We start from the raw sequence: 20,307 nt of genomic DNA on the forward strand, positions 1-20,307 counted from the left end.
TTTTGATCTAAAAATCATGTATGACAACCTCCATTTGTGGCTTTGAGAGCATTTAAGGCAGTCTGCCTGCCTGTCTGTCTGTCTGTCTGTATCTCTCCCTTTCTCTCTTCATTCAACATGACAAACGTCAGTAAACAGCTGGACAAGGCTTTGAAATCAGGCTTTTTCAGCGGCGCTGATGTTGTGGTTCATTTATCACCAAACAACGTCGGGGGATTGCACAAACACCGTCATTACCTGTTTGTCTGATGCTGAGGGCATTGTTGTGCAAGTTCAAACCTCTCATGAACTAGATCATAGTTCAGTTCATGTCATAGTTTTAAGGTGGAAAGTGAGAATGAAAGACTTAACTTGTTAAAGAAAACCTTATCCATCACTACCCCTTGCCTTTACTGTCGGAATCTTTATCAGACAGTGTGTAAAAATCCCTTTCTGCTTTCTCTTGCTATCTGTATATGAGACGGAGAGCTGTTGTGTTGCAGGTAGGGCTTGCCCCTTTATGGAAGTTTGTAGTGTGTGACGTAGTGCACCAGGGTATTGTGGGAAAAGACGCTAAAAGTGTGTTTATAAAGAGAAGTGACGGACCACCTAGAGGTGATGCGAGTGTCGCTCCTGCTGTATATTCGAGAAATGAAGTGGCCGCATTCCAAGTAAAGAAATATCTCCTCCTCCTTATTCACGGGGCGGTCCGGACGGCTGGTTACCGGCCAGACAGCGAGACAAGATATCACTTAAACTTCAGAGAAAATATTTTCTACTTTACTACATATATTTGAGAGCCTTATTTAAAAGTTACTTTTATATTTTTGGCTTTTAGATACTGGATTATTTAACATACTTTAAAAACCTATCGTTAAAGAATAACCCTGTACTTTTCCAACCTTGTCTTCAGACGCCTTACAAGAATCACAGTCTGCTGTGATGTCCTGAGGCTGCCCCCTGCTGGCTGCTGGGTTCCTCTGCTGCTCTAGCTTGGTTTGTGCAGATTGTGATTAACCAATTTGTCCATAAAAGAAAATCTTTAATATCCTTCAAGGACAATTTGATGTACAACCAGCAATCATCAATTGATGACAGAGAGAGTAATTTTTATTCTTAAATATTGATGAATGAAGAAAAAATTGGGCTCCAGCAGAAGGGCACTTTTCTCATCCAGGGCAAAAGGGCCAGTGCTTGAGCACCACTAGGGGTCTGTCTGTGCTCGTGCCTGAGGAGAGATACACCTCTCCTCCCGGATAAGTCGGTAAAAAAGAGATTCCCACATCTTCCCAAGGACAAGGGAGGAGTAAAGAGGAAGAAAACAGGGGGAACTGGGATTTTATTGGCCTGCTGTTGTTGTTGATTTAATGATGGCAGCTTCTTCTGCGTTGCACCTGGAGAGAAAACACTTGAACTGTTTAGCCCGTGGCTTTGATTATAGTCTTAGCACCTGCACATCAGGTAGACAGACACTTCTTCACAAACAGTGATGACACAAGCCTGCGTCCATAGCGCCTCACAGTGGCAAAATATTGATACTGCAGCCCAGTGAAATTACATATAATGAATGTGTTTGAGGTGAAATGTCTCAGGATATTCATTCTTGAAGGTGAATTGTTACGTTAATTTAACCTTTCTGTGTTTTTGAATATTATCTGGCTCTCTGGGGGCGTTATCAATGCAGAAAAAATATTTACAAAATTACAGAAGCACAGTTTTTCAAGAGTTATGTCTGTCTGAAACACATGTGAATCAGTTAGATTTGGCTATTCAGATCTCGACCAAAGCCCAAACTTTATCTCGTTAGTAAAAAGGGTGTCATTCTTTACAGTGTCAAACACAATCTGGCTGTTGCCCTCAACGCTGTTTAGTGGTTTTGCACAAACAAGTCTAACCAGTGAGGAGGAAGATACTGCGAGTTGTGCAAACTCAACTTGCATTGACCTATTCAACAGGGAGAAAGAAATGAGCCTGTGAGAATAACAACACTTGGCAGCAAAGACACACTTGTCAACAGTTTATTGTGAAAAGCCAATGGTATATGAATAGAGATATTATCAACACCAAAGGTTTTCGAGAAATAAGCATTAGCAGACAATAAATATCGTCACTTTTTAACAAAAGGTGGCTGTACGTAAATACTACAATATTCCTGAATACATTTTTTTGTCATCCAACAGAAGAATTCTGTGGTCTGTAGAATTTACCATTACATACCTGTGAAACTTCGTTTAAATTAAATTGGACTTCTATAGTACCAAATAACAATATACGATCTGAAGACCTTACAGTACAGCAAACTCTTGACAGTGTAGAGAAGAAAAATAAATTTTGTTTGGCATTTAACTTCAGAGTGGAGTAGATTTATTTAGAAGATAAGATTGGAGAACACATGTTATTATATGATGTATAGTTTACTGGGTTCAGTTGATGATGCATGTGGTCATCAGACAGCATAGATCCAGATCTCATTGTGGTGGACAACAGTGATGTATGGATCATAGGCAGCCCCAGAGAAAGTAAGGAGATTATATGTTTTCTCCGCTTTGGTCAAGGCATCACGCAGCTCCTTTGCAGTATCATTACCGATCTTAAGTCCTGGAGTTCCGCCAAACACCCTTTTGAATGACAGGACAACAATGACAGGGCATTAGAATCATTGTTAGTTTGAGATTACATCGACACACTTCAAGGCTTAGGCCTGTGTACATTCCTTCTGTCCCCTGTGTTCGGTGAAAACAGATGACAGTAATATCTCCTGGGATGTCAAACTCGGTACGTAATACAGGCTCAACGAAAGTTATTTAACTAAGTCAATTTTGTAATGACACTTTTCATTTTCTGACATTGGTGCCTGATGCAACACACTGGCCCCACCCACACACCATTGCTCTCAATTGAACTCTCTTTTTTATTTACATCTATTCATTTACTTTGAGGTTTGTTTGTTTTTGTTAGTTTTCTTACAACCACAGTCTGGTTTCTGTGGGGTAGCATTGGTGTCTGGGGTGGGTAGATGGCTGGGAGTGGGTTCTCTGGAATAATTTAAAATGAGTGAAATCCCCTCAAAGCAGAAAGTAGTGAGTTGATAGATAAATGTAGCCTCTGCTCACCTGACGTAGACAGTGGCCTCGGGTCTTGTTTCCAGTCTGATGGATTCATCAGTGATGTCAGGCATGGTACCAGGAGGAATAAACCAGGACAGGGAACCCTCCTGATTAATGGTGACCAGTCGAGGCCAGGTGTCTACATGGATCTGAACATCTACAAGTGACAAACACAACTCTAAAAACCTTGAAGAAGGCAAACAGATTTTCTACACTACCCAAAACAAAAAGTGTCATCTTGTCAACAGTTGCAAAACCTTTATGGTTGTAGAAGTGACTTTTAAATACTGACAGGAGCATTCAATATAAAAGCGTTGTTTTACTTTCATCGCAGCAGACTAACTGGACTATTGGATATTCAAATGGGCATTTAACAACACAAAACCATAGTGTGAGTGAAAACATTTGTATCAAACCTTGGCCTGGATGGTTGTGTTTCTTGCAGTAATTTGTCAGCTTCGAGTTGGCAGCCATTACACCAAAACTGTCGTTTGTCTTGATTGTGGTGGTAATCCAGTTTGTGGCAACATATCGGCGCTCCTCGAAATCCTGTGCAAAACAGAAGCATAAAGTGTTTTTCAATACGTACTCCAGAAATGAAAAGAAAATAAGCATTCTGATGATGTGTGTGAACAGCTCCAAAACCTACCTGGGTTTTTTGAACCAATTGGTACTCGGGACATGTTTGGCCATGACAAAATGCTGGAGCGTCCCAGCCTTCGCAGAATGACACCAGGACAAGAGCTACAAGCACAGACAGCGGTCGCTCCATGATACTCCGAAGTAAGTCCACAGATGCAACTTCACAAACAACAATGCTGCTTTCAGATAAAGCAACACTTCCAGTTTATCAGGTCATTCAGACACTCCCAAATTGTTCTTCTGGGAATACATTTCAACGCTAAACATAGCTTCACCTAGAGGTCTCTATGAAAGGAAATCAGACTTCTCAACAGCACAAGTCAATATATATTTGATAAATGTGTTTTCCTGAATGATTCCTTGATTTCACTGCATTGTATGAGGTCACAGGTACACTTCAGAGACAAGTCTAATGTTTTCAACAAGGATTCAACTTGGCCATGCAAACTGTCAATGAGATTAAGGCCAACCTGCTATGATTAGAGCAGGGACATGTAGGCCAGGAAGGGAACAACATGTACTCATGGTGTTTTGATATGATGTGTTTTACGAGCTCGCAATGATGAGCTCACCTAATTTTCATTTGATCTAGCAGCAGCTTAAAGAAGTGGCTCTCAACCTTTTTTTCACATCAAAGAAATGAAGATGTGATGTCTCTTCTGATAAAAGATAACACATATGATTTCACTGTACTGTTAGATTCTCAGGGAGCAAGATAGACAAGCGAAATTAAATTTAAACAAATGTATCCATCAGATCTGTTATCTATAGAACCGTACAGCTTGACACAATCCTTCTGTAACAACTGAGGACACATGTGAACACTCACTCTTAACACTTCTCATGGGTGATGGGGTACACAGTGACCAATAGAGGTTGAAAGTTGTGTCCAGGGGCAGTTTTAACACCTAGGTATTGTGTTCTTTTATCCTAAATATGAGAAGAGCCGGTCTCGGTTCAGTTCAATCAAGTATTTATTAAAAATAAATGAAAAGGTATGAAAAGTTACAGCAAAGCATTTGGCAGCCAAAGCATGAACAGACGGCGTTTTCCTAATATTTTTTAACAGTAGGTATCATTTGATTGGTCAATAATGAAGGGGAGTCGAGACTTGGTTCTTTCTCGATGGTGCGCAGGCGTAGTCCACCCTCTTGGTACTGGAATCAGGAAGTGACCAGGAGCTGCTCTGTTTCGCTCCTCCTCTGATGGTTGCTGGGCAAAATCCTCACTTCATGACAGCTTTAGTTTTGTGTTTTATAAACAAGCCTTGAATTGAATATGCAATTAGAGATCCACAGCATGAAGGAAACCTCCTACCACATGCGTTCTGGCCAAGATATTGGATGGAAGGCAGATTTATGGTATCATACTAGTTTACAACCATTTAGCTGGGTCCACTATCTCACTAATTATGGAGTCTTTCATTCAGTCTGTGTTTCTTTCCCCTGTGCCATCCACTGCTTTTTGAGCATCTATCTGATTAAACAATTCTTCATTTCAGTCAATAGGTTCAATTCTAGTTTGAGATCACCAGCCTGGATGAATTTATAACAGCACAACGTCTTCATAACCCAAACTCAATATTTTGGTAAATATTCAGTTTTTTTGTGAAGAGTTCAATTGGGCAAAAATGATACAACTCTCATTAACTATAGTTCTGGAGCCAAGTGCATTTTAGAATGTGAATTTTTAGAAATGTCCAATAACTGCTTCAAGATCAAGAGTTAAATTATTTTCTTATCCACATTTCAGAAAACAACACTCCCAAGGTCAGAAGGAATGAACGACGGGCAGCCTATCAAAGAGGCACAAGTGGGACAACAGGCCCAAACAGGTGCAGGAGGATGAGAGACAGGCATTATGCCATGTCTTGATCATTGTATACTGTTACAGTGTTTATTTGACAAGTGCACAGAAGTAATGTGAATGATATAGTCTTTGGCATTGTATACCCCTGTGTGATGTCCTCAGGATTAGAAGGGGTGAAGCAGAGGGAAGAACAGAGCCGTCCCATATGGATCTGCAGCTATGTGCAGATCAGAATGTGCATTTAAATAAATATTAAAAAACTGCTTTAAGATAAAGAGTTAAATCATTTCCTTATCCAATTCACAGGCCAAAAGACTCCCAAGCCACGGTCAGAGGGAGGGAACTTCTTGCAACCACTCGAAAAGGTGCAATTGGGCAAACGGGCCCAATCCTGCTCAAGAGGATGAGAGAGAGAGAAGACAGTGTTGGACAACACCGGTTCATGCGAAAGAGGATAGAACTTGCCTCTTATAAAATCGACAGTTTAAAAGAGGCTTATGAACTAAAGACTAGACTGAGGAGACCAAACTGGTTTCTCAAGATCTTAATTTGTGTTTTGTCTGCTCTTTTTAATTGATGTGTTCTTTTTTTAAATGTCCGCTTATTAACGTTTTAACAGCTTGATTGTGAATTAATACATCTGAAATAAAGAATTTGTCTGATGTGGGGATTTTCCACATCTGGAAACTTCAGCCAACTTAATAGAAGAGCTTGATCTTGCTGAGAACCATACTACCCCTCCAAATGTTCTGTGTTTTATTTCAGTTTTCTTAAAAATATTTCTGAATTATACTTAATTTGCTTTCACCTAAGTGCTCCCTTCTTGTTCCTTCCTTATACCGTTATAGCCACATTTAGTTTGTGATTTCTCTTAGTCAGGTGTATCTTGACATTGTGTCTTGTCAAATCACATTGACAAGGGGGGGATACCAGAAATGGGCGGGGCAAATGGCAATAGATTAATGCTAACGATATAAATCTATATCCTAAATAAGACAATATTTCTAGTTGTTATCAAATAATGTATATGATTATTCTTTGTGAAGTCCCATCACCAATGAAGAGTAGCACACTTCAATAACTTCACACATCACCGAACTACATTCAGGTTCATCACTTTTTTGGGCCCCCTGGAAACATTTCCGTTGTCGTTTTCGTTACTTGCCACGCTTTTCTATATTTACGTGCTTTGGGACTTTCCTTTGCAGCCTCAACAAATTAATGAAGTCGTTTTTTCGACATCTGTTTTGTTAATTTGCAGTGTGTTACGCTCTCTCGGCCACCGTACCACACTATTCAATCAGAATGGGATTTTTACTTCCGGAACCAGGCTGTTTGAGCTCTACTCTCTAAAACAGAACCATTCAGGCAAGTTGCCTTCCTGCCGAACATGCGCATTACACTTCAATAAACCCGTGAGGGCGGGTGGTAAAGTGCTGTTTTATATGTTTGGAGAGCTCCCGCCCGCAAGCGCCGCACACATTGATTAAGCGAGCGCCCCTCCCCCGCTCCCTGGTCCAGCTGGGGGAGGAGGAAGCAGCCCCCCCCCTATCAGATCAGGCTGCATGAGGCCGCCTGCAGACCAACACATCCCCGCTGATGACGAGCGGAGACACCGAGGAGGCTTCCGGTGCGACCTGCCTCTTCCCCGATGTTGGTGCGGTGGCTGCTGCCTCTGCTCGGGGCTCTGTCCGCACAGGCCCACTTCTTCCACCTCGACAGCATCTCCAACGTGTCCAGCTACTACTTCAATTACATTTACTGTAACATCTGGGAGGGGGAGTGTCAGCCCAACCAGGAAGATGCTACACAGCAAGGTAGGACCTACGGGTAGGACACAGGCACAGGGGAGGCAGGAGCGTATCTGTAGCTGCCACATAACGACAGTATTTCTGCTCGTCGGACTCCATCAGCTCGTCAGGAGTAAAAGCTGATATATTGTGTTGTTCTGTTTGTGTGAACAGTTCCCAGCCGGGACCTGTGGGCAGGTTTTCCTCAGGACTACACCAGCCTGCTGCACCAGTGGTACTGTAGCCTGGGCCAGTGCTGTGATTCTGGAGACTGCAGGATAACCAACAACATTACAGGTAGTGCTCTCTGCAGCCAGGACCGGATCTAGACTGCTCTTAAATATTATTAATTTCAAATATGTTAAACAACAAGTTCAACAACTGTCTGTCTGTCTGTCTGTGCTATAGAGTAACAACCACACAGGATACACTCACTAGACTTGTGTCGTTGGGATCAAAACGAGTGTAGTTGGGATCAAGATGAGGTTCGAAATTTAAGTCGGTTGACATCTAACCAATGGGTATTGAATACTCTCTTAATTGTGTTGTAAAGATTACAGAGTGCACGTGTAATAATGTAGTAATGACTGCTGAGTACTCTTGGGTCACAGTGTCACTGCAATAAAAGAATACAAATGTCCAAAAATGAAACAACTGGAGAAAGTAGTAGTAGTAGTACATTTAAATCTAATTCTCCAGCAGCAACCCATCAGAAACTTCAGCCCTGATTTTTGTCTGAAAATTATTGTCTGAACACTGCTCCATTGCTTAGATTTCTTTTCCCCCGTCACTGTCAGTCAGAAGCTTCCTCTTATCTTTTTGTGCACACATGGCGCAGGTCTGGCATGGGACCTTCAGACGAAGCTCCACGGGCAGCACCTGGCTCAGTCCGTGGTCCTGAAAGCCATCCAGGGTTTTATCAACAACCCAGAGTCCAACAAGCCGCTCACCCTCTCCTTCCATGGCTGGTCTGGCACAGGCAAGAACTTCGTGGCCCGGATCATTGCTGATAACCTGTATCGTGACGGGGTGAAGAGTGAGTGTGTCCGACTGTTCATTGCCCCGTTCCACTTCCCACACGCCAGACTGGTGGACACGTACAAGGTGAGACATACAGAGCCCCACTTCTGTGCCAGGAACATGCTGGAAGCCCGCTCACTTAGTTTAATGTTTAGTTTAAGTTTTGTAATTCAGCGTATGAAAAATAGCCACCGTAATCAGACATTGATCCTACGTGTTCTAACTACTATTTTGGACCCTGGCATTTTACCCAACCAGGTCATCGGTGCCAAAAACGGTCCCATCCAGACACATTCTTACACAATCGCTGCATTAGAGTTCAAAATGATGTTGCCACACTTTTATCAGAATTGGCCAAATTTGTAAATATGAACTCTGAATTCTCGAGAAAGTCTCCATCATAAATGATAAAAAATTAAAACCAGTGTTGTAGTTTTGTCCCTAATCAGGGAAATGCAACGGAACATAATTCTTACGTTAAGTAGCAGAATGCAAAGACAGTCAGATTTTTATAATTAAAATCCTGTTTTGCTTTTTTTTTGTTAAACCTTTCACCAGAATTTTATTTAGCATTAATTATTATTTTTTAGATGATCTGGCGACTATAGCAGCTTTAATTAAAAATGTAGTGTTTGAAATAAAATTTCCCCCATAAATGAACTAAAAACACACAAATTCAAAATCTCTTTTGTCTTCATGTTCTTTGGTAATGTTTAGAGATGTTGGAGAGCTTCATGCCGTAGTTTTGTCGTTCTCTTTGTATTCAGGGACAGCTTCGAGAAGCCATCAGGGACATGGTGCTGCGTTGCGCTCAGACCCTGTTCATCTTCGACGAGGCTGAGAAGCTTCACCCAGGCCTCATCGATGCCATCAAGCCCTACATGGATCACTATGACAACGTGGATGGGGTTACCTACCGCAGAGCCATCTTCCTCTTCCTCAGGTTGGTCCTTTACTGCTGTTGAAGCTGGGACAGACACCCACAGTGTATCCTGCCTCTGGCCCAGATATTATGAGAGCTCATCTGTGCTGAAGGATGTTTCCTCCTCTGTCTCAATTCGCTCTCTTTATAGACTTTTCATATTTTCATTACTCATGTCTAATTTATGCTGATGGATAATCTTTTAAATCAAACACAGAAATCCATTTTTCACTTTAGTGATATGATTAAGGAGAGGCTCAGGATCATTACAACTCTAATGGTAACACTCATATTGAATTTGTATTATTTATTTGTTAACTAGAGTTCCCTGAAGTAAGTGCTAGCTTTCAGAGGAAAACCTGCCTGGGCCAAGTATTCCCCCTTAAATCCATTCAAACTGAACCAACTTTCACACACTCATAGACAGCAGTTCCCCAAATGTTGCAGATTTTTTTTATCAAGATCCAATTTGTGAAAATATATCAAGCAACCTTTCCTCCTGCAGCAGCTGCGAGATTGGTTCTGACCAGGCCCTTTGCTGTGTGTCTTCCCCATTCTCTCTCCCAATTCCCCAGTGAAATAACAGAAAAAAAACTGGACTCACCTCTTTGCCATCCTTCTACTAAGTTTTTTTCGAAAAATGCTAAGTAGTAATTGAATAATCTGGCTGATAAACAAACAAATAAACCAACAGTAGTAATAAATTACATACTAAACTCCCCTCCCCTTCATGTTTTTTGCTGTTTCTGTTCTTTCTACAGTAATATTGGTGGGGCAACGATCAATGATGTAGCACTGGACTTCTGGCACTCAGGTCAAAATCGAGAAGACATTGGTATGGAAGACCTGGAGCATCGACTACGAACTGAAACGATGGAATCTCAAGGTGAGCAGCAGTTTTTTTACTTCAGCTCTGTAAGCTGCATTTCTCTATGACATGAGCGATGGGGGAGGGAGTTAGAATTAAATTCACTCAACTGTTGTGCTGGACCAAAACAAATAGCTGGAAGCTGCAAAGAGCTGCACACAGGGGTGATGTTTCTTTGTGGGATCAGTGTTAGTAGTTATGCTTTAGCATTAGTCAATTCTACCTAATACAAAATATGGATTGGTGGAGCTTTGTGATAAGTTTCTTCTGTGCGGTTCTCTTTTAGGTGGGTTTGCACAGAGCGAGATGATGTCCGGCCACCTGATCGACTTCTACGTGCCCTTCATGCCTCTGGAGTACCGCCACGTGAAGCTCTGTGCACGGGACGCCTACGCAGCCCGAGGTCTGGAGACAGACGAAGCTACGCTGGACGAGGTGGCCAAGGCAATGCTATATCTCCCTAAAGAGGAGAGACTGTTCTCAGCCCAGGGATGCAAGTCCATACCCCAGAGGATCAACTTCTTTCTCCCCTAGAAGGAGAGACAGACAGAGAGAGAGACCTCCCCTCCTCCCTACACACACATGCACACACACACACACACTCAGATACATGTGTCTGTCAAGGTGTCTCAGAAGAGGCCAGACATCAGAGCAGGTACAGCACTAATAGAAAAAATCGGCGAGGCTCACCTTGCGGACGTCTGTGGCGTCGCAGGAGACGTGTTCATGCCAGACTGAGACGGATATCATGTTCAGTGTGGCTGCTCTTCTCCACCTGCATGGTTTCAGTCCTCACAGTGTTGAGATGAAAAAGTGTAGAACACGGTATCAGTGGTTGTGCAGTGTATGTCATCCTGGATTTCACATTTCTCATGTCTGCTGTCCTGAATTGTTTTTTCAATGTTTATAAAGGTCATACGTCACGTGTTAGTATTTGCATGTCAGAAGTTACACTTGTTTCAGCACAGATTTATTATGTGCCATTTTTTTACATTTTACTGCATATGATGATTTTTGTGGAGTTTTTTCAATGCACACTTAATGTCTCAATAAGCCTTTAATTTGGCTTGTCAGGAACATTATGTGGCTTTGTGAACAGTGTGTAACAGGGGTGATGGAAATGTTACTTGAAATGTTTAGAGTGGTTGATACGACCATTTCAATATAAGCTTTCTAAATTCAGACATATCGTTAATTTACTTTTTATCTGAGTCATTTTACGGAGGTTTATCTGAACCTGATACATCTTTTATTATTGTCATCAACAATGCTTGATACGCAGAATTTCACCTTGTGGCATAGTTTATTTATTGACTGTCTATACACACACACTGGTGTGAGTTGATCTGTTTTAGAGATTTGAATCTAAAACTCAAAGGTTCAGATCAAGAGAAGAACATGGAGAGAAATGATCATGGAAATTGTTTTAAGAAAATAAACAAGAGTAAGCCAACAAAACTGTTTCTTCATTTAGTTAATGGATTAATGTGATTCATTTGTTGTTCTTATTCTTCTTCATGGTGCCTGCTATCTTCATGCCTCATGCCAAGGTTGGCACAAAACGTATACGCTAATCAACAGATGAACAATGTTTGCTACAATTTTAGTAATTGATTATTATTGATTGATGACTTGTTATTTTAATTAATGGATTTCAAGTTCTCAAATGTGACTATTTGCTGTTTTCATTGAAAGTCAATAGAATAACTTACATTCTGACTGTGACATGACAGCTTGGGCACTAGGAAAGGGTTCTCTGCAATAAAAAAAAAGGACATTAATCCGGAAATTAGTCAACGATAAAAATAATTGATAACTGCTGCCCAACAGGTGTATTTAAGTGCTCATCCACTGCAGAGCTGGCATCAGGAAAGGATATCTAAGTAAAGGAATAATGTTTTTTTCTGGAAACAAATGATGTCTTAAGCAGAGGTATTTGTTCTCTACCGTGTGCATCAGGGAGACCAGGCTGATGAGCCGCAGAGACGTTAACCAGTTAACAGTTAAATTGCTATCACATAGCTGTCCTAAAGGGCATGTTATAAACCTGCAAAAACAAGATGACCATAGATCATTAAATTGGTAATGAGAAAAGATGGGGGCTGAGACGACTGCCCTGAGGAACTCCTGTGTAGTTACTCAGAAATGCAGCCTGTTGCAAACATATATATAAAACAAAATTAAAGAATGATTCATTTAATTTATTTGAATTCATTTTTATATTTTTTTTTTATATATATATATTTTTAACTTATTTATGTGAATTTACATAAGGTGGTTGAAGTCCTGCCAATCGGTAGGCACCGTTGAGCCATTTTGCCACGCCCTTTGAAAATTCCTCCAGAATATGTACATTTTCACCACTTTCTAATTTGCTGCATTTTTTGTCAAGAATTTGAGCATTGTTAAAGCCCTCAAAAAGCCAATTCATTTGCCTGAATAATAATAATAAAAATAATAATAATCCCTACAATTTCAATAGGGCCTCAGTGTCTGTCAGTGCCTTACAGTGCTCGGGCCCTAATTAACTAAATACACCTAAACAATACAAATAAATCAATAAGAGGATGCTATAACATCTGAGTGTAAATTGTGTGCCCTGAATGGGATTAATGTTTCTGTTTTACACAGTATTTAGTTCATCCAGTTAAATCTAGTCCCGATTGGGCAATTAACGGTGAAGGACTTTGACTCCATATTCATTTTAAAGACTCACATTTAACGTGTTATTGTGGTATATTCGTGTTTATTGTGTGATGTCTATTCTCCTGATTGTCACGCAGCGCATCATCATCACTTCCCTGGGTGTGTGTCAAGCAAACGCGTGGTCTCCTCCCATTGGCCGCGAGCCTCCGCGTTTCCTGGTTGAGGCTGGGAGGCGACGTCCAATCAGGTGCAGACATCTGTTCCGAAGCGAGAGGCGAGCGGCTGCCGATCCCTGCGCTTCTTCTCCCCGCTGCTGCATCACTGTCTGACGGAGCGGAGCCGCGACACACTCGCCGCTCACACGCCACACGCACTCGCTTGGTGTTCGTAGCTGAGGTTTGTAGCTTGTTTGTATTCGTCGGGGTGTCAGCTCGTCAGTATGACCGCCCTGTCGCTGCTGCTGCTGCTGTCCGTTTCGGCCGCGTCCGTCCTGGCCGAGTCCTCTGTGTATCTCCGAGAGCAATTTGAAGATGGAGGTGAGATCTTTGACCCTGAAGAAAATGGTCTATCTTTCACCCGTGCTTTGTTTTAAATGAATATGTGACACGTTACTGTCGTGAGTGCGTGGTGAACCTGCGGACCCCTCCTGTGTTGGCCTCACTGAATGAATGATTGATTTAAATGTTATGTCAAGGATTTCACCTGTATTTTTTTTAATGATGCATTGCTTCCCTAATTTCTTATTTTCTTACATCTCGAATCTACATCACTGCCGTTCATCTTTGACCCCTCTCCCTCCCTCCCGTCCTCCCCAGCCATCATCACACGCTCACTTCTCTCCTCCCCCATCCCCCTCCTCCTCATCTCTGCCCTGGTCAGTCATTCATTCATTCACCCTCCTTCACCCAGCAGTCCTCCTCCTTTCTATCGCCACCACTTTCATTGTCCCAACACGTTGTGGATTGTGAAATCAGCCCCACAATCCATGCACATCCCCATAGCACCTGCACCGATGCACCATCAGTGGAGGATGTGCAGCTACTTGTGAGTCTTTTTTTTTCTTAAACCTGACCCTAAACTTGTCTGTGCAGATTCTTGGACGAGTCGCTGGGTGGAATCCAAGCACAAGTCAGACTACGGCGCGTTTGTCCTGACGGCAGGAAAGTTCTATGGAGATGCAGAGAAAGATAAAGGTGATAATGATAACCTTAAGCTACAGGTCGGATCACGTGTAAGACAATCAACATGTTTAAATCTTAGGTGCCATTAAGTATTTTATTTATCATTAGGCCAAAGCCCATGTAAAGAATGTTAAATCTTGTCACAACCGGTTGCGGATCTAGGACTTTTCTAAATCTGGGGCCAAATAGGGGCCACAATTTAAACAGAGGGGCCAATTATATCTCCAATTACATCCACAATTTCTGGATCAGATTTATTGACTGTTACCTCTGTAGCTGGTATATATTTAGAAAATTGTTCCTTTGTCAAGTATATTGTGTACTTCAAATAAAAAAGCTTCCCCTGGCCCCGCCCATGGTCAGATCTGATTAGCACTAACAACATTAGCACGATTAGCATGAACAACACGGAGGTGACATTACATCTCGTGATGTATGTCATTGACATTGGGCGAGAGGCGGGTACTGGACAGGTCGCGTAACCCAGGGCCGACAGACAAACAAACATTCATCCTCATATTCACACCGACGCTCAATGTACAGTCTCCAATTACTTTTTATGGAGAACATACAAAACTCCACACAGAAAGGTCCTGGTCAACTACCGGTGCTAACCACTGGACCACTATGCTGCACATGATAATGCTATTCCAGTGACACTACAGGCAATGTACATTTACTGAGTCAGACATCTGCGCAAAATAAAAGGAATGACTCAATGGACAGTTTTTGGTGCTGTAGTTTATTCAGTCTGTAGGCTCACATGTCGTTATCGTTTGAGATGTTCTGTGCGAATGTGTCTATTGTGCATGTAGGGCTTCTAGCTGTGATTCGGAAAATGAGCCCATGTCCCAGTGAAATCTCCAGGGGGTGTAGTCAGTGAGTTTGAGGGTGGTTCCATTCCTCACTCTCTCTAGAGCAGCACCAGTAGCTGTCTCTACATGACGTCATCCCAGACTGTCTCTCTTTTTGTGCAGCTTGTGAATCGGCTAGTTTAAATTCACAAATTCAAACTAACCCGTACACTTCTACGGAAACAACATGGATGTATCGTGCCGTATGTTGGACTTTTACTCACGACGGACACATTGCAGTGACACTGTTTCTGCTGCAGGTCTGCAGACGAGTCAGGACGCCCGCTTCTACGCCGTGTCAACCCGTTTTGATGACTTCAGCAACAAGGGCCAGTCTCTGGTCATCCAGTTCACGGTTAAACATGAGCAGAGCATTGACTGCGGTGGAGGCTACATTAAACTGTTCCCCTCCTCCCTCAACCAGGAGGCCATGCATGGGGACTCTGTCTACAACATCATGTTTGGTAGGTTTGGACACTTCCCTCTGTTAGACTCTGTATAATATGATTATTCCTCAGTGAACAGTATAACCTATCTGTAAGAGCAGACACCTTGATAGGTTTGGAAGATCTCATTTTGTTTCATCAGTTTTACGGCTCTTGATATATTTTACCCACACAAGTCATAATTTAAACACATGTCTGTATTGATTATATGATTGAATTTATCTCTGCTTAGTTTCGGCTCCTAACTAAAGTAGCAGATTTGACATTTTCACTTTTATTTGTCGGTTTTCTTTAGGTCCTGATATTTGTGGCCCTGGAACAAAGAAGGTTCATGTTATCTTCAACTACCAAGGCAAGAACCATTTGATCAACAAGGACATCCGATGCAAGGTGAGACCTCAGTAAATGATTTTGTGTCAATATTTAACTGGGACAAGGCAAAAGTGATTACTATTTATCATGCATGATGCTTCATCCAAATAAAGCAAAGACATGTCAAAAGTGGGAGTTTTTTTGCATTGCTAACACATTAAATGCTAATCACTAAGACACAATCCCAATAGCTGCTAACTTTTCCCTTCTGCCCTGCAGGATGATGAGTACAGCCACTTGTACACGTTGATCGTCAACCCTGACAACACCTACGAAGTCAAAATCGACAATAAGAAGGTTGAGTCTGGCAATCTGGAGGAAGATTGGGACTTCCTGCCCCCTAAAAAAGTTAAGGACCCAGAGGCCAAAAAGCCAGAGGACTGGGACGACAGGGAGCAGATTCCCGACCCTGAAGACAAGAAAACAGAGGTCAGTAATTTTTGCGCCATTCAAGGATCTCTTTGTCTTTTTTTTTCATACATTTTTCATCCTTATGCAATTTTTTCTTCTACTTCTAACCCTTTAATTTTAATCTTGACAGAACAGAATTCAGTTTATTTCTATGAAACAAAGACCCTTATAACAAATATAATTTTGTTTAAACGGCTTTCTGGAGTCATCCCAACTCTTTTGAGATCACATCCTGTCCAAACACTTAACACCTTAACACACCTAACTAGCACTGGGTGCAAACTTAAGCTGATTTCCTACACTCTTTCTTATCTAACAGATTTAACAGTACTTTCCACATTCCTACTGAAGCTGTAGTGTTGTCCTTCGCTTGTAATTTACTTTGAATAAAACCATTTCATTTTTTAGGACTGGGACCAACCTGAGAACATCCCTGATCCTGATGCAAAGAAGCCCGATGACTGGGACGAAGAGATGGATGGAGAATGGGAGCCACCTATGGTCACTAACCCTGATTACAAGGTGAGCAGCAAATAATGAATACACCTACTACAACATATGTTCTATATGGTGCCTTCAAAGATTCCCTAAAATCGTTCATCTTCATTAGACTGATCGGAAAATTGGATTTATGTAACACTACTACTACTATAAATGTGATTATGGACACCACCTGTGTTTTAAATATCAGCAAAACTTAATTGTAATAGTATTGTTATAAAATGTAACAATACATACAGAAAATGCAATAACAAAAGTTGAATTGTTCCCTCACTAACTTTATCTGCAGACATGGTCACTCCACGTGACACATGCAAATGAAATACAATCAAATATATGTTAGTAAAATAATGTTTTTTTTTAATAGAATCATAGTTTTTTTTTGGTCCTGTGTTGCGCTCTGAGAGAAAATGAGATCCCAGTACGCTTTATGAGATGGTAGAATTAGTTTATTCCTTGAGCATGTAGGCAAATATACAGACCAATGCGTATCGACTCTATAGGTCTCCATCAAGGTCTGACAACTCATCAGTAGGAAGTTGAGACTGGTAATGCTCAACTTCTGTGGCCTAAAGCAGCGCCAATAGAGGGCGCCAAATCCCAAGTGTGGGCCCCTCTGTGACAGAAAATGGAAACATTTTGTTTGTTTTTTTTTGCATTTTTTTTTACATTAAATGAAAAAATAACTACAATTGGAAATGTCCAAGTATTCCTTAAAAAATAGTGTGAGGGAAAAATAAGAGAGAAATAACTAGAATAAAAATAGAATTAGATATTTAGAAACAAATATTTTGGAATCAACCCCACATTTGAGCTACAGATTCATGCATTCAATAGAGGAATAAATATATTAAAGAGAAGCAAACCAAGAAATGTAATCCCTCTGAAGAGGAATCATCGATAGTCAATATAATGACAGGTTCCTCCCTGTCTGTGTGCTGTCCATAGGGAGAATGGAAGCCCAGAGAAATCAGCAATCCTGCCTACAAGGGCAAGTGGATCCATCCTGAGATTGACAACCCGGAATACACAGCCGATTCTGAGATCTATAAATATGACAGCATTGGTGTGATTGGACTGGACTTGTGGCAGGTAAGAGATTAAGAACAACAAACTAGCATAGGACTTTTGGTTTAATCATGTATCTATATTTTTAAGTTGCCTGAACTACCTGAAAGTAACATTTGTTTTTTATTTTATGAAGGTCAAGTCTGGTACGATCTTCGACAACTTCCTGATCACCAATGACCCAAACCTGGCAGAGGAAGTAGGCAACGACACATGGGGAAAAACCAAGGCAAGTCAAAAATCATACATCTTTTACTAGTTTTTCAACTGCATGTAGCCATATGTGCTGCCCATATAGCTTTAGTTTGTATGTGTGTACTAACTTTTTAAGTTCAGTGCCTTGAGGTGAATGCATAAAGAAAGTTGACACATTAAATAATTATTTATTTTAAACTGCTTCTTTGTGTACTCCAGGATGCAGAAAAGAAGATGAAGGAAAGCCAAGAGGAGGAGGACAGAAAGAATCGTGAGGAGGACGACATGAAGAAGACAGAAGAGGCAAAGGAAGAGGAGGAGGAGGAAGAAGAGAAAGATGAGGATGAAGAGGAGGAGGAGGAAGAAGAGGAGGAGGGGGAAGAGCAGGAGGAAGAGGAGGAAGAGGAGGATGATGGCACAGACTCTAAACTCAAGGATGAGTTATAAACTGCTGAGAAAAGAACCTGACTGTGTGAGTCAGTAAGCCAATCAGAACGCGGCTGGTGACTGAGATGATCGACCCTCGTGACTGATACCGTAGGTTGGGGTTGGGTGGGAAGGGGTTTGCTCAATTGTTTGTTTACAAAGCAAGGGAATGTGTGAAAATGACAGTTCTGTTCCCTGTTTCCTTGTGCTACTACTATTATTATTGTTATTAAATGAGGAATAGTAATAGAAAAGAATGAAGATGTCTGTCAGGACCGGGAATTTGTTTCACAGCAGAAACATGTCCATTGTAATTTCTGTTTCTGCAAAAATTTGGGTTTTAATGAAGTTTAATGTTGTGGTGATATGAAAAGCTATATTTGCTATATGGATGGTACCATGTACATGTTTTGTTTACCTCATGTGTTTTGTCTCATTAATCTGTGTCACTTGTTTTTGTTAATCTTTTGTCGTCACGCCTGTTCGTCTGCCTCTTCCTTTATCCAGATCTCACAGGAGTCAACAGGGTTAGACTTCATGGTGCAGGTTATACAGTCTGTGCTTATTTAAAACCTACTGTTTCAAACAAGGGTTCGGGACATAAAAACCAACACCAGATGTTTGACAACTTTTCCGATATATACTTGTTCATAGGATGGTAACATGGGGTGCTTCATGATAAAATCCTTTAAATTTTTTTGTCACTTCATTGCACATACTGTGATAATATTTAAATCAACTATTCTTAAACTCTGATCTACATTAAGAGCATTCCAGTAGCAGCAAAGCTTCCGCTCACTTGGTACACACTCTCTTTAGGTTTACTCATTGTTATCGCACACAGCCTGGTTCCTCATTTCTGATGTCGCTATCTCTGCACTGCTGTTCCCCAACTCACACACACACACACATACACACTGTCACAAACAGTCTGAGAAATTATCCTTTTGTAAAAGATACATTTTGTACTAATGGTAGTAACTGAAGTGGGAAGGTTTTCATGTTGCTGTGTAAAAAACTAAAATGATAGGAAGGTGAACTGTCCAATAAAAACAACTGGAAGAAAATAAGCAGATGTGCTTCTTTGTTTCATGTCTTTAATAAATTATTATTAAAATGTTATTCTGTATCATATATAAACGTCTCAGTTGAATTTGAGGGCCAAACGGTGCATGGATGTTAGAGGCCTGTTGAACCTTTACTTGAACATAGGCAAGTTTGGGGTTGTGAGTGTGTCCCATTCTTGTTTACGCAATATCTCAAGAATACCTTTCGGAACATTTCTTCAAATGACTAGTTTGACACAGATGAACTGGTTTGATTACGATGGTCAACTGTCAGAGGCAATAATTGTAGTTAATTGTTTTGGTGGCATTTTTCTGCATTATATACTCTACCTATACTGTAATTTATATAAATATGTTTTACTTGTACTCTGCCACCTTTGAGTAGGAACATACTATTTTATTCCACTACATTGATCGGACAGCTGAAGTCACCAGCTACTTTGCAAATTCAAATGTGTCATTCAAAACTATAATATATTTGGAAATGCAAACACATATGCACACAAAATATAGATAGATACTTAACATACATCTTAAAAATCACTAAAAAGAAAGGAAAGCAACAAAAAACAACAACAACAGACACTCCCCAACAACCCAGGCCACTGCCTCTTACAGAATATCACTGTAAGATGTTTCTCGGGTTTATTGAAGAGAGAGTACTAAGCCTCTGTCACCGGTTCTTAGCTTCGTGGACTTGAACAGACTAAACTCTAAGGTACGTCATCATCCAAGCATGAAAAGAAAAGGAGCTGGGGGTTTTAATAGTTAAAATAATACAACTTCTAATAATGATTATAAAAACTTTATTTATTGAGCACTTTTCAACACAAAGTACACAGTGCTGCACAGCAAGAACACTGATGGTTAAAATACAGATACGTACATAGATAGTAATGGTAATAATAATAATAGAGATAAATAAACAATAACCTGGCACCTGAAGTGTATTCAGAGATACACTGGATACTGGAAAAAGTACAGTTTTAACTAAGACTTAAAA

General features: G+C 40.9%; 2 protein-coding genes across 2 annotated transcripts; both read left to right on the top strand.

Moving 5' to 3' along the window:
• The first annotated feature begins 7,022 nt into the window (after nucleotides 1–7,022).
• tor3a (torsin family 3, member A) lies at nucleotides 7,023–11,595 on the top strand. Its single transcript, XM_062395541.1, has 6 exons — nucleotides 7,023–7,354; nucleotides 7,502–7,624; nucleotides 8,166–8,431; nucleotides 9,115–9,290; nucleotides 10,031–10,155; nucleotides 10,424–11,595. The coding sequence occupies exons 1-6, from the start codon at nucleotides 7,189–7,191 to the stop codon at nucleotides 10,669–10,671; spliced, it is 1,104 nt and encodes a 367-aa protein (XP_062251525.1). The 5' UTR covers nucleotides 7,023–7,188; the 3' UTR covers nucleotides 10,672–11,595.
• Nucleotides 11,596–13,027: 1,432 nt separating this feature from the next.
• calr (calreticulin) lies at nucleotides 13,028–19,310 on the top strand. Its single transcript, XM_062395417.1, has 9 exons — nucleotides 13,028–13,319; nucleotides 13,875–13,976; nucleotides 15,079–15,282; nucleotides 15,560–15,654; nucleotides 15,856–16,065; nucleotides 16,456–16,569; nucleotides 17,497–17,640; nucleotides 17,753–17,845; nucleotides 18,031–19,310. Exons 1-9 carry the CDS (start codon nucleotides 13,223–13,225, stop codon nucleotides 18,256–18,258), a joined length of 1,287 nt encoding a protein of 428 aa, XP_062251401.1. The 5' UTR covers nucleotides 13,028–13,222; the 3' UTR covers nucleotides 18,259–19,310.
• Nucleotides 19,311–20,307: the final 997 nt, after the last annotated feature.

The sequence above is a fragment of the Platichthys flesus genome, chromosome 9 (assembly GCF_949316205.1).
Source record: "Platichthys flesus chromosome 9, fPlaFle2.1, whole genome shotgun sequence".
Classification (NCBI taxonomy): Eukaryota; Metazoa; Chordata; class Actinopteri; order Pleuronectiformes; family Pleuronectidae; genus Platichthys; species Platichthys flesus.

Coding starts and splice junctions, on each gene's coding strand:
- tor3a (XM_062395541.1), top strand. CDS start 7,189: ATGTTGGTGCGGTGGCTGCTGCCTCTGCTCGGGGCTCTGTCCGCACAG. Junction 8,432..9,114: donor GACTGGTGGACACGTACAAG/GTGAGACATACA, acceptor CTTTGTATTCAG/GGACAGCTTCGAGAAGCCAT. Junction 9,291..10,030: donor GCCATCTTCCTCTTCCTCAG/GTTGGTCCTTTA, acceptor TTCTTTCTACAG/TAATATTGGTGGGGCAACGA.
- calr (XM_062395417.1), top strand. CDS start 13,223: ATGACCGCCCTGTCGCTGCTGCTGCTGCTGTCCGTTTCGGCCGCGTCC. Junction 17,641..17,752: donor TTGGACTGGACTTGTGGCAG/GTAAGAGATTAA, acceptor TATTTTATGAAG/GTCAAGTCTGGTACGATCTT. Junction 17,846..18,030: donor ACACATGGGGAAAAACCAAG/GCAAGTCAAAAA, acceptor TGTGTACTCCAG/GATGCAGAAAAGAAGATGAA.